The sequence below is a fragment of the Bos indicus genome, chromosome 4, assembly GCF_029378745.1.
Source record: "Bos indicus isolate NIAB-ARS_2022 breed Sahiwal x Tharparkar chromosome 4, NIAB-ARS_B.indTharparkar_mat_pri_1.0, whole genome shotgun sequence".
Taxonomy (NCBI): domain Eukaryota; kingdom Metazoa; phylum Chordata; class Mammalia; order Artiodactyla; family Bovidae; genus Bos; species Bos indicus.
This window is the reverse complement of record NC_091763.1, coordinates 78,102,119-78,115,400: the sequence shown is the minus strand read 5'-3', so window position 1 is coordinate 78,115,400 and position 13,282 is coordinate 78,102,119. Positions and strand designations below refer to the sequence as shown.

At 41.5% G+C, this 13,282-nt stretch overlaps 1 protein-coding gene across 8 annotated transcripts in view; it reads left to right on the top strand.

Moving 5' to 3' along the window:
* The window catches only part of HECW1 (HECT, C2 and WW domain containing E3 ubiquitin protein ligase 1), a 481,556-nt gene that overhangs the window by 208,354 nt on the left and 259,920 nt on the right, over window positions 1-13,282 (top strand). For all 8 annotated transcript variants that reach the window (XM_070788041.1, XM_070788042.1, XM_070788040.1 and 5 more), the window contains one exon: window positions 4,435-4,759. In XM_070788041.1, coding sequence (XP_070644142.1) covers window positions 4,435-4,759 — 325 coding nt within the window. The remainder of the gene's footprint in view (window positions 1-4,434; window positions 4,760-13,282) is intronic.

Genomic DNA, 13,282 nt, shown 5'->3' with positions numbered 1-13,282 from the left:
ATATAATTTAATTCAAAACATTTCAACACTGATGAATTATTTAAGTCGGAAAGCAAAACAAGTAAACATCATTGTCAGATCTGTGACAAATGGGAAATAAGCCAACAGATGGAATCGCACTCCCTGTGAATCAGGACATGATGTGATCAGATTGTTTTTAGTGCTCACTCATTGGACCTCTTTTTCAAGGGTCAATTAAAATATATGCTTAGCATAGCCGATAACTAGGGCTATAATTAGAAAATTACAATGTTACTGAACCAATAATTAGAAAATTGCAATGTAACTGAAATTGTTACTAATATTCTGTGGTTTCCTTATCTGTGTCTATTGCCTATCAACAATGTAAGAAGATAAGTGACATTTGAATTACTTGATGGAATGGGAAAAAACTGGGATACAGTTAGTAATATGGTTAACTTCTCTGCATCTGTTGAGTGAAGGAACTAAGAGAAAGAAGGGGAAGATTTGCCTTAGAGATGAGGAAGAATTGTGATGTTATAAATATTGGAGTTGCTGTTAGGGAAAGAGTGGTCTTTTATCCAGGGCTATTTAAAAACAGGACAGATGCTCATCTCTCTCCCACAGGTCAGATGTGAGCAGAGAGTGATTAAACTGCTTCTTCTAGCTGGATGCATCTATAGTTTAAACTAGAACATGTGTGAAAGTCTTGGGGGACCATGGCCACAAAGAAATGACATGTTGGAAATCAGCCATCCACCTGCTCTATTCCAGAAGCAGCTGTGTGAGTCTTTAACAAAAACACCTGTTTAGGAAGTGATGGCGTAGAGTCTGATATTAGCCTTCTTCCTACGTAACTGTTTGTCTCTGTATTTTTCATTCCCTGCACCATCTACTACTAACATCACATCTTTCTGTATTTTATATATTAGTCATTTTAAGCTCTTTGTGGAATAAGAAGGGACTTCATTGAGTAAAATAAATTCTATTAAAGTTTTTAGCCCTTTTGTATGTGTGTGTGCCAGATGTCATGCAAGTTCCAGGAGATATAAAGAGCTGTAAACACTGGCCTCAGGGACTTCATAGCTTAGGGCACAACACGGGTCAACTAGAGATAACACAGTGAGAATCCTTGCAGGGAAAATGAGATTCCTGTGGGATCACAGAGTAGAAAGCCCCTCTCTCTTGGGAATGGGGAAGGCTATAAGGAGAGGTTACAGCAGAGCTGGTGCTGGAGCATAACCTCAAAGCAGAATATAAATCCTTCCAAGGGTGAGGAGGATGTGGACAAAGCTGGGGTGAGGTGACGGAGTGCAGTCTTTGAAGAGCAGCATTGAAGCTGTCCTTCTAATTCCAGGAAAATGCCATTAATTCCAATCTAATAAATTAATGAGAGACATCTTCCTTGAATAACATTTCTTTCTGTGCTTTTGTTCCCACCATGTGGATGGTGTAAACTGGTGTAATTTGACAGTGTCAGGAGACTTGCCTGGTTTCCAGGGAATTCTAATAAAAAATACCACAGCAGAAGTCTTCAATGAAAGCAAAGCACTCTATAATCTTCCTTGAGCCCTGACTGATCGGACATAGATAAAAATCTCTCAGCCTCAACATGGATGCAAAAAATATTCCATTCAAGCAGTAACCTGACAAATAAAGGGAAGTTTGTTTTGTTTTTTTATTTTTACCCACAAAGCAAAAGGAAGATTTATCCAAAGACTGGTAGATATGACACCTTTCCAAACATGCTGGCCTGTTCAGTGTTTGCAGTGTCAGTTTTCTAAGAGGAAACCTGGAAGGTCATATCTAGGATGAGCTGAAAGTCTGCTGTTGAATGAATTTTACGTGTGAGGATCTGAGGACACGTGTGAGGACCCTTGGCCAGTACAAGAGGCTCACTGACTACCCGGGACCTCCATTTCAGTGGTGCTTTCTTCATTTTGATATTTGGCAAAACTAATACAATTATGTAAAGTTTAAAAATAAAATTAAATTAAAAAAATAAAAAAATAAAACAACGCTAGTAGTGTTTCAGTTCAGTTCAGTTCAGTTCAGTCACTCAGTTGTGTCCGACTCTTTGCAACCCCATGAATTGCAGCACGCCAGGCCTCCCTGTCCATCACCAACTCCTGGAGTTCACCCAAACTCATGTCCATCAAGTCGGTAATGCCATCCAGCCATCTCATCCTCTGTCGTCCCCTTCTCCTCCTGCCCCCAACCCCTCCCAGCATCAGGGTCTTTTCCAATGAGTCAACTCTTTGCATGAGGTGGCCAAAGTATTCATGTTTATTTATTGAGCACTTAATATAGTAAGAGCTTTATTTGCATTTATCTCATAAAATTTTGACAGCAACCCATTTATAGATGAGGAAACAGAGGACTAGAGAGATCAAGTAAGTTGTCCAGGGATACACAGCTTGGAAACTGGAAGGTGATGCTCCAGAATTGCCCGTTGTTTGGTCTGACTCATAATTATATACTTGATTATCTCATTTAATTCCAAGTAGTCATTTTGTGTTTTGGTTTTTTTTAATTAGACTGTAATTACTTTACAATGTTGTATTAGTTTCTGCTGAACAACAGAGTGAATCAGCTGTATATATACATATATCTCCTTCCTCTCGAACCTCCGTCCCAGCCCTCCATCCCACCCCTCCAGGTCATCACAGAGCACCGAGCTGAGCTCCCTGGGTTACACATCAGCTTCTCACTAGCTACTTTACATGTGGCAGTGAATATGTCGGTGCTACTCTCTCAATTTGTTCAAACCTCCATGATAACACTATAAGATTCTATCGGTGCACAGAAAGTACATGTAAACTGAAGAAAGGTTACACACCAGCAGCAGCCTTCCTTATTTTGGAGGCTTTACAAAGGTCTCTGAGCAAAGTCCCCTGTACAATGATCAGGTTCCTGTGATCCTCCTGGACTGTCTGGAAGAGCCAGGGTGCCTGTGAGGTGGGCTGTTCATGAGCTGTTCCCAAGCTCAAGGCTGTGCCTGTGTTCCTCAGAAGTGGACTGGTTTCCAGGCAACACCGTGGTCCATCTATTTTCATACGGTTGCAGTGACAAACATTAGAAAGAAAGAAAAAAAAGACATATGGTACCAATGGTGTGATAAGATGCTTTCTGAAGCCTGGCTTCTCTGCCAATAGTAATTCCATGGTTACCACCAGTGGGGCTAGAAAAAGTCCCAACAAGAGACTCAGATGATGAATAAATAGGCCTGACATATGGCCATTAAGGCCCAAAATTCCAAATACCAACACTGTGCTTAATCAGGTTAATAGACTTTTTACAAGTGCCCTGATCTTTGAAGATGGAAAAAGTATGGACCCAAATTACTGCTAAATAGACTTATATCATCTCAAGAGTAGACTGGTGCTGAGTCTGGTCCTCCTGGCTGGTTAACAGAAACTCAATAACTCGCATTTGATGGATGTGTATAATAAGTTACAGTCCTGGGATCTAAACTGCATGGTGTAACAGATTTTAAGACCTTAATCTTCTCTTCTTAAAAACAAAAGTGCTATTAGTTGTACAACAGCAGATTCTTTTATAGGCAGGAACCCCCAAAATGTACATTTAAATCCCAATTGTAGTATACTTTGATGAAATAAAAATCACCCCTGCTTGTTTCCGAAAAGAATCCTCATTCCAATTCTACAGGATGCCCTTTCCCCCTGTTTTCAAAGCCATCTGTAGCAAAACAGTCATGTTATTGGTCTGTATCAGCTCAGCTAGTTTGAAGTGCTCCAAGTTGTAAACAATAAAAAAACATGCATTTTTTTTTTCTCATCAGATACAATATTTTCTACAGTATTAGCTCTAAGGGAGACATGGTCTTCTGAGGTTGGATTTTAGTGAAAACTGCAGTGTTTGAAGATTACTAGGATATCTGAGATCCTTACGAGGCATTTCTGGTGGTACAGTGACCTGCTGTAGAATGAGAGCTGTAAATGAAAGACACTGACCGCCTCCTCCAGCAGGGACTGCCTCTGATTCTGGGTTGTGTGTAGGGTCTCAAATGCCACAGAGATCACTAAAATGTGCCGTGATAATAACCATCATTTACCTTAAAGAAGGGTAAAGTTGGATCCAATTGAATTTAGCCAGAGAACTCAAGAGATGGCACTTTGGGGGCCATCGCACCACCGGGTCATTCTGTAGACATTCCTGGCCTTCTGATACCTAGCAGGCTGGAGGGGGCTGAGGGAGGCAGAGACCCCAGCAGAACAAGGAAAGGTGTGGCCCCTTGCTGAGTTTGTATTTCGTTCTTGCCTTCCCCACCTGAACCCAGAGCTACCACTTTGGCCCCGAGGAAAATGCTCTGTGTCTATTCCGAATCTTCCTAAAAGGGCTGCTCTCTCCCTGCTGGCTTCCCCCAACCCATCCTCCCTTCCCTGTGAAGACCATGACTGACTGTGGAGCCAACATCTCCCGCCCCTGCTGACTGTCTGTTTGCCCCCACAGAATCTGTACCAGAACAGGTTCTTAGGCCTGGCCGCCATGGCATCTCCATCTAGAAACTCCCAGAATCGACGCCGGTGCAAGGAGCCGCTCCGCCACAGCTACAATCCAGGCCAGTACCACAGTGTGGCCATCAGGACTGGCCCCCATGGTGCCGTCACCATCCCCCGCTCCACCAGCGACACCGACCTGGTCACCTCGGACAGCCGCTCCACACTCATGGTCAGCAGTTCCTACTACTCCATAGGACACTCGCAGGACCTGGTGATCCACTGGGACATCAAGGAGGAAGTGGATGCTGGGGACTGGATCGGCATGTACCTCATTGGTGAGTAGAACAGCACTTAGTGCAGAAATAGTGGTCAGAGCACGGTGGTTCAGGCGTTCAACGAGTATATAATGCATAATTCACTTTAAAGGATGCTTTACTGTTTCAGTAAACGGGATCATTTCATTAAAGTGCACGATTCACAACCGAATGTGTTATATGCCACATTCTAACACACAGAAGACCACGCACAAAGGCATCACTTCCCACTTCTATTCAGTGGCAGAGAATTGGGAGGTAGCAGGGCAGGATGTAGCTGAACACAAATGTCATCACCATTGCAACTATACATTTGCTCTTCTACTTACGAGTGAGTGAATATGAAAAGCTTGATTTTAAAGTGAAAGTGTCATTCCCTCAGTCGTGTCTGACTCTTTGTGACCCCATGGACTGTAGCCTGCCAGGCTCCTTTGTCCATGGAATTCTCCAGGCAAGAATACTAGAGTGGAGAGTCATTTCTTTCTCCAGGGGATCTTCCTGATGCAGCGATCATATCCAGGTCTCTTGCATTGCAGGCAGATTCTTTACCATCTGAGCCACTAGGGAAGCCCTGTTTTTAAATCTACTTGTTTATAAGTCCAGAGCAATACAATATATGCAACCAAGATATGCACTTATATGTGGAGTAATTTCAGTTTAGTTTTCAACATTCAGTTTAGTTCAGTCACTCAGTCATGTCTGACTCTTTATGACCCCATGGACTACAGCATGCCAGGCTTCCCTGTCCATCACCAACTCCTGGAGCTTGCTCAAACTCATGTCCATTGGGGCGGTGATTCCATCCAACCATCTCATCCTCTGTTGTCCCCTTCTCCTTCTGCCTTCAATCTTTCCCAGAATCAAGGTCTTTTCCAATGAGTCAGTTCTTCACATCAGGTGGCCAAAGTATTGGAGCTTCAGCTTCAGCATCAGTCCTTCCAATGAATATTCAGGGTTGATTTCCTTTAGGATTGACTGGTTGGATCTCCTTGCATTCCAAGGGACCCTCGAGAGTCTTCTCCAACACCACAGTTCAAAGCATGAATTCTTCAGCACTCAGCTTTCTTTATGGTCCAACTCTCACATCCATACATGCCTACAGGAAAAACCATAGCTTGACTATATGGACCTTTGTTGGCAAAGTAATGTCTCTGCTTTTTAATGTGCTGTCTAGGTTAGTCATAGCTTTTCTTCCAAGGAGCACACGTCTTTTAATTTCATGGCTGCAGTCACCATCTGCAGTGATTTTGGAGCCCAAGAAAATAAAGTCTGTCACTGTTTCCATTGTTTCCCCATCTATTTGACCAGAAGTGATGGGACTGGATGTCATGATCTTTTTTTTTTTTTTTTTTTTTTTTGAGTGTTTCCACTGGGCTCTAGTGAGCTGCAGTAAAGGATTAACTTTTCCTTTTAGACTAGCTTGCACCCTTCAGTTTTTCCACATTCTCCTTTCTGTTCTGCCCATCTCTACTTTAATTATGATGGTTACTTGTTTAACACCTTAGACAATTAGGTTGTTGACCCCAGATATATATTTTTTTTTATTTGTTCTTGAGTAACTGGTTTAGTCACTAAGTCCTGTCCGACCTTTGCAACCCCATGGACTAGGACCTTCCAGGCTCTGCTCATGAGATTTTCCAGGCAAGAATACTGGAGTGGGTTGCCATTCCCTTCTCCAGGGGATCTTCCTGACCCAGGAATCAAAGCTGGGTCTCCTGCATTGCAGGCAGATTCTTTACTGACTGTGCTATGAGGGAAGCCCTCTTGAGTTAATAATTATCAAAGATTATAATTGTACAGTATTGAGAAGTATTAGAACAAATGCAGTTATTGGAAGACAGTTGCTTTACAATACTGTGTTGGCCTCTGCCACACATGAACGCAAATCAGCCACAGGTATACATATGTCCCATCCCTCCTGAACCCCTCCCGTTTCCCACCCTAACCCACCCCTCTGGTTTGTCACAGAACACTGGATTGAGCCCCCTGTTTATAAATTGATATAGTCACTATGGAGAACAGTATGGAGATTTCTTTAAAAACTAGGAATAGAACTACCATGTGTATGTGCATGCTAAGTCCCTTCAGTCATGTCCAACTCTTTGCAACCCTATAAACTGTAGCCCACCAGGCTCCTCTCTGTTCTCCAGGCAAGAATACTGAGCGGGTTGCCATGCCCTTCTCCAGGAAATCTGCCTGACCCAGGGATCAAACCCACATCTCTTACATCTTCTGCATTGGCAGGCAGGCTCTTTACCACTAGCACCATCTGAGAAGCCCTAGAACTATTATATGACCCAACAATCCCACTGCTGGATATATACTCTGATAAAACCATAATTAAGAGAGACACACGTACCCCAATGTTCACTACAGCACTACTTACAATAGCTCGGACATGGAAGCAACCTAGATATCCATCGACAGATGAATGGATACAGAAATTGTGGTACATATATACAATGGAATACTACTCAGCTATTAAAAAAAAAAAACAACATTTGAGTCTGTCCTAATAAGGTGGATAAACCCAGATCTGGTTTTGAATCAGCTCTTCACAGCTGTACCTTCCTGCAGTGATGTCAATGGCATTTATTTCTCAAGTCAAGGAATAGTTGGAGTAGGAGCACAGCAGAAGAGAGAGGTGGAAACCTTCACCCATAGGAAGAGATGAAAGAATCTGGAGTTCAGCCCTAGATCAAGGCTGAGGTGTAAATCTGGGGTAGTTGTCCCTGAGAGTGGAAGAATTCACTCAGGGACTGTATGTAGAAATAAAGCACCAGAAGGTCCCTATCAGAAAGAGGGAGAGGCAGAGGAGGAACTCAAAAAGAAGGTGGAGGTTCGATGGAGAGGTAAGAGAACTTAGCAACCACATCATAGAAGATAAGAGAGGGGGTGTTTGAGGAAGGGAGAGTCAGCAGTATCAAGTGTCCTGCAACTCCATGAATGAACAGAATCTGGTGTTAACATGACATTTCAACTGAGACAAAAGTAAACACAGCGCATCCTCTTGAGAATCTCAGTTTGACAGTTTGTTCTTCCCACAGTAGAACACATATATAACTGAGAAGTGATTTAATGCAAAATGCCAACACTTTCAGTGGCATAGCATTTCAAAAACAACTTCCACATCCAAAATTATCTGTGAATCTTAAAAGTTAATTATTTGTGAGTCCTTAGTAACTCATCTGCCAGATTCACGGTGCCTTGCCAAAGAGCAAATCATAGAGCTCAAGTGATTTCATCTAATCTGTTATTCCACAATTGAGGAAATGCCAAGTTAGTGGTTCCCAAGGCCACACAGCTGCCTACCCTGGCAGCAGACCCCACGCTGACCACGGAGACATCTTGGGACATTTGGAGGTAACTTCACCTACAGGCCATTCCACATCAGTGGGTAATCTAACTGTCCATGTGAGGCCAGGTTTGTGGCCTCTCAACTATGACCTCCAGAGCTCTCTAGACAAACGTGACTTTTCTTCTGCCAAAGTAATCTGGATTTGGAAGGGGACATGTGGCCCTGCTCACTGATGCTGCCACCAAGTCATCAATGTTGTCTTTAGCCAGGAAGCCAGCCATAGCACAATAATAGAAGCATTATTGTTACTTTCACCATGAAATCACATTTGGTTGCCCTCATTTATGGGGTGGTTCCTGAACTCAAGAGTGTGATGAAGGATTCTCTCCCCTATGACACAGAATGGGGGAAAGATATGGGGTTTCAATGTCAGCTTGACCTGGCTATGGAGAAAAAACATAACTATCTTCTCAGGATCATTGCATGGAATTGATGAGATACTGTGCACTTACTGCCTGTTGATCATTAAATTGCATCTTGATTTAACTTGTCAGGTAGCTCTAGTCTCTGGATGCATCATGGCAAATTACTCTAATTCCCAGGATTCGTTGAGCCTAGCCATGGTTGTTAAACATGTGCTCAGTTGTTTCAGTTGTACATTATAGAATGTAAAAATGTCTTACCAAACCCAGAGGAACCTGGGAAGAGACTTTCATTGTCATTAAATGGGTAGAAGCTTATGATTTGGTCATAGAGGCAGATACAGTTTTCATCACTATTCCCAGGAAATAGTTTCACAATCATTCATTCAGTAATGACTTTGACAACTGAAAGCTAATTGTTTGGGAGTCCTATACTTAGAGTTAAAGATTGAGCAATGCCCATGGCTTCCTCCCACTGAGAAAACAGTATTATATATTTGGATTAGGATACATCAACTGAAGGATACTGTTAAAACCTCTAACCATTAGAATGCTAAGTTAATTAAAGTGGATCAATTTAAGTATTTTCCACTTCTTCATTTTACATCCCAATATGTTAAAAAGCTGAATATCTTAAAACCCTCTTTAGGATGATCAATTTCTAAAAATAGCCATTCCTTTGACTCTGTTGGAAGGAACCCTTATTAAAACTGCTGAAATATGAAATAAGTATACAATGACCATTATGAAAATATAATTGAATAGGTAAAGTGGGCATCATATGCTTATAATTTGCAAAACTAACCTTATTAACTTGAGGCTTCCCTGGTGGTTCAGATGTTAAAGAATCTGCCTGCAATGCAGGAAACCTGGGTTCGATCCCTGAGTCAGGAAGATCCCCCAGAGAAGGGAATGGCTATCCACTCCAGTATTCTCACCTGGAGAATTTTGTGGACAGAGGAGCCTGGTAGACTACAGTCCATGGGGTCGCAAAGAATTGGACATGACTGAGTGATCTTATCAACTTAGCATTTTAATAAATCATGTCATTATTATATCATGTTATATATCATGCTATCGTTATACCATGCTAGAATCTGCTCAATACTTTAAATCATGATGAAACTAAAGTATATTCATGCATTTACATTTCAACAAATTAAGAGATGATAACTCAGATTGAAGGCAGGAGAAGGGGACGACAGAGGATGAGATGGTTGGATGGCATCACTAACTTGATGGACATGAGTTTGAGCAAGCTCCAGGAGTTGGTGATGGACAGGAAAGCCTGGCATGCTGCAGTCAATGGGGTTGCAAAGAGTCAGACATGACTGAGTGACTGAATTGAACTGACTGAACTCAGAGTGAAATTAAGATTAAAATTTTTCTAAAATGGCATCTTCAAAGCATCTCCATAGACTGGTGCCTGAGGACATATATTCTCTTCCATACCTTTTGGTTGCTTTATCTGTGTGAGGTTAGAGATTATGGCCTGGATCAAACTGATTTTTTCTAATTTTTGAGGGCTTCTTCTGTGACCTATCCATGCTCAATGTTTATAAATATCGTAAAACAAGGACACAATACTTATATGTACATGTTTCAGTTCATAGGGCACCTCACAAAGCAAGGATTCTGTCTCTCTCCCATGTGTACATATGTATATTTAACTTCAGTTACATAAATTCTGTTGGGCTTCCCAGGTAGCATGGTGGTGAAGAAAACACCTGCTAATGCAGGAGACGCAAGAGACGTGGGTTCGATCCCTGAATTAGGAAGATCCCCTAGAGTACGAAGTGGCAACTTGCTCCAGTATACTTGACTGGAAAATTCCATGGACAGAGGAGCTGGGTGTGCTAGTCAATGGGGTCACAAAAAGTCGGACACAACTGAGCAAGTAAGCGCACATGCACATAAATTCAATTACCTATTGTATATTCTATTTTCTCTCTTCCGTATTTTGAGTGGAGTATGTCAAAATCAGTAACGAAAATTTTTTGTCTTAATTTTGACTCCTGTATCTCTGCCTTTGCTTCTGTAAGTTTTATACTTTGCAGATTTAATGCTGATTACTAAGTGCATGGATTTTCATGATGTTTACATCTATTTCCTCTACAATTTCTTATAGGTTATTGTTACAGATCTGGCTCTGTCCACTGTGCTATTCTTTGTCTTGAATTTTGCTTTTTTCTTTTTTTTAACTATTTAAGGCTGCTTGTCTCTCATTTTATTCTGCTTCATATTTCTTTGATCTGTCTTTTTCTTTTCTTTATTCGCACTCTTTATCTTTTTTTTTAAGTGTAGCTCTTTCTATGTGCTTTTTATTTCTGAACTCAAGGTCTCTTGACCTTTAAGTTGCTAGAATAGCATATTTACATTTATTACACTTACTGTTCTATTAGGACTTATTTTTGCCATCTTTCTTTAGGTACTTTACTGTATTTTCTGTTTCTTTGATTCTTCTTTTCTTCTTCCCATTAGATCTGTTGATTTTGAAGTTATACATTTTTAGTGCTCTTATGGTGACTCCAGTACTCTTGCCTGGAAAATCCCATGGATGGAGGAGCCTGATAGGCTACAGTCCATGGGGTCGAGAAGAGTCTGACATGACTGAGCGACTTCACTTTCACTTTTCACTTTCATGCATTGGAGAAGGAAATGGCAACCCACTCCAGTGTTCTTGCCTGGACAATCCCAGGGACGAGGGAACCTGATGGGTTGCTGTCTATGGGGTTGCACAGAGTCGGACATGACTGAAGCGACTTAGCAGAGCAGAGAGAGATGGTGACTCTTTTAATTATAAATCAGTAAGTCTCAATCAAGGGTAATTTTGCCTCCAGTGAACATTTGGCAATATCTGAAGACATTTTGGGATATCACATTGTAGGGGGTGTTTCTGGAATGTGCAAAGTAGAATCCAGGGATGCTACAAAACAGGATATAAAGCACAGGACATCCCCCACTACAATAAAGAAAACAGAGTTAGCCAGCTGAAAATATCACCAGTGCCAAGGTTGAGGAGCCCTGTCTAGACCACTGTGCTTGCAACCACTGGCTTTTTTAACCTTGTGAATATCTCTTCCAGTAGACTGTAGTTCACCCAGCGTGCTTTCAGATTCCTTTGGTCTTCTAGGACTTTCATTTTCCAGATGTGAACGCTGTCCCTTTTATCCTCAATATCCATTAGTCTTTCTTCTGTATTTTGAACTTTTTCTTGAAGAGTTTCTCAATCAGATCTTCCAGCTTCCTAATTCATTTTTTTCACCAAAAATCATAAACCATAGTAGGGTAATGCAATGATGGATAAAGGCCAAATGTAATGGCCGTATGGGTAGCACCCATATCCTACACATCAGTTTCATTGTATCTCAGTTATCATTCCATGAGGCCATAGTTCTAGGGTTCAATAACAGTGGGAAATTTTGCCTACATTGCCCCACTTTGCTACTGCTACTGCTAAGTCACTTCAGTCGTTTCCGACTCTGTGCGACCCCATAGACGGCAGCCCACCAGGCTCCCCCATCCCTGGGATTCTCCAGGCAAGAACACTGGAGTGGGTTGCCATTTCCTTCTCCAATGCATGAAAGTGAAAAGTGAAAGTGAAGTCACTCAGTCATGTCCAACCCTCAGCGACCCCATGGACTGTAGCCTACCAGGCTCCTCCGTCCATGGGATTTTCCAGGCAAGAGTACTGGAGTGGGGTGCCATTGCCTTCTCCTGCCCCACTTTGGACTCACAATATATATTAAAGGTTTGAGAAGCTTTGTGTAAGCAACATGCTTTATTTGGTTTAACCCAGCATTTTTTATATTTCTTGAGTAAGAAACCCTTTCTTGTTTTCAATATTTGTCTGTGAGATATTCCACTGTGGAAAACCAAACAATAGCAGTTATAGGAAGCTATAGAATAAGTACAGAAACCCAGTCTTTGCCCTTAATAAAAATTTAATGTGCTGAGCCTTAAAATGTAAAGTTTTAAGATGAAAGCCAAAATTGTCTCTTTGACTAGACATCTGCACACAGAAACTCCCAGAATGCTTCCTATGGACATCAACTCTTGAAGTACTTTTTCTTTTATAGAGTTTTATTTTTTAAGTTTTTCTTTTTATATTCTTTATATTTTAAGTTTTTTTTATAGCAGGTAATATATTAGAATATAGAAGAGCTGAAGGGGGGACTTCCCTTGAAGCCCAGTGGTCAAGACTCTGTGCTTCCAATGCAGGGAGCATGGCTTCAATCCATGGTTGAAGAATTAAGATTCCACATACCACACGGCACAGCCAAAAAAAAGAGTTGAAGCTATGTTTCCCAATTTTGGTACAACCAGTTAGAATACTGTTTTAAAGAAACAATCTGAGGGAAAAGCTACAGAAAAAAAGAGCGGCATTTATTTTTAAGGCCTCCCCCATTCTTTATCCCCAGATTCCCTTCCTGGAACAAGAGAACGAGAGAACTATAATCTTCGCTTAGTAGTGTTAAAGGCAAGTAGAGTCTCCCCAGATCTCCTGGCCTACTATTTAGTAAACCCATAGTCTAGTGATAGTGGGAGGACCTTGGAGACTTTTCCAAGGTTGGTTATCAGAAGGCGTGAGTTCCTCGGGGAAATGGAAGCTACTCTGTATTTTTTCTGGTAGGCTTAGGTAGTGGATCAACTTCCCTTTACTCTGTGCTCACTTGCCCATTCTGTTCCCAACAGCAATATATACTCTTCTTTTATAGATTAGAATGTCGGAAGCATGGCTACAGTTTTCATTTGGAAGACAAAGCATTTTGAAGACAAATGCAGTCCTTGTTTCTTAGATGTGCTTCTTTCTGTGAGCTTCAC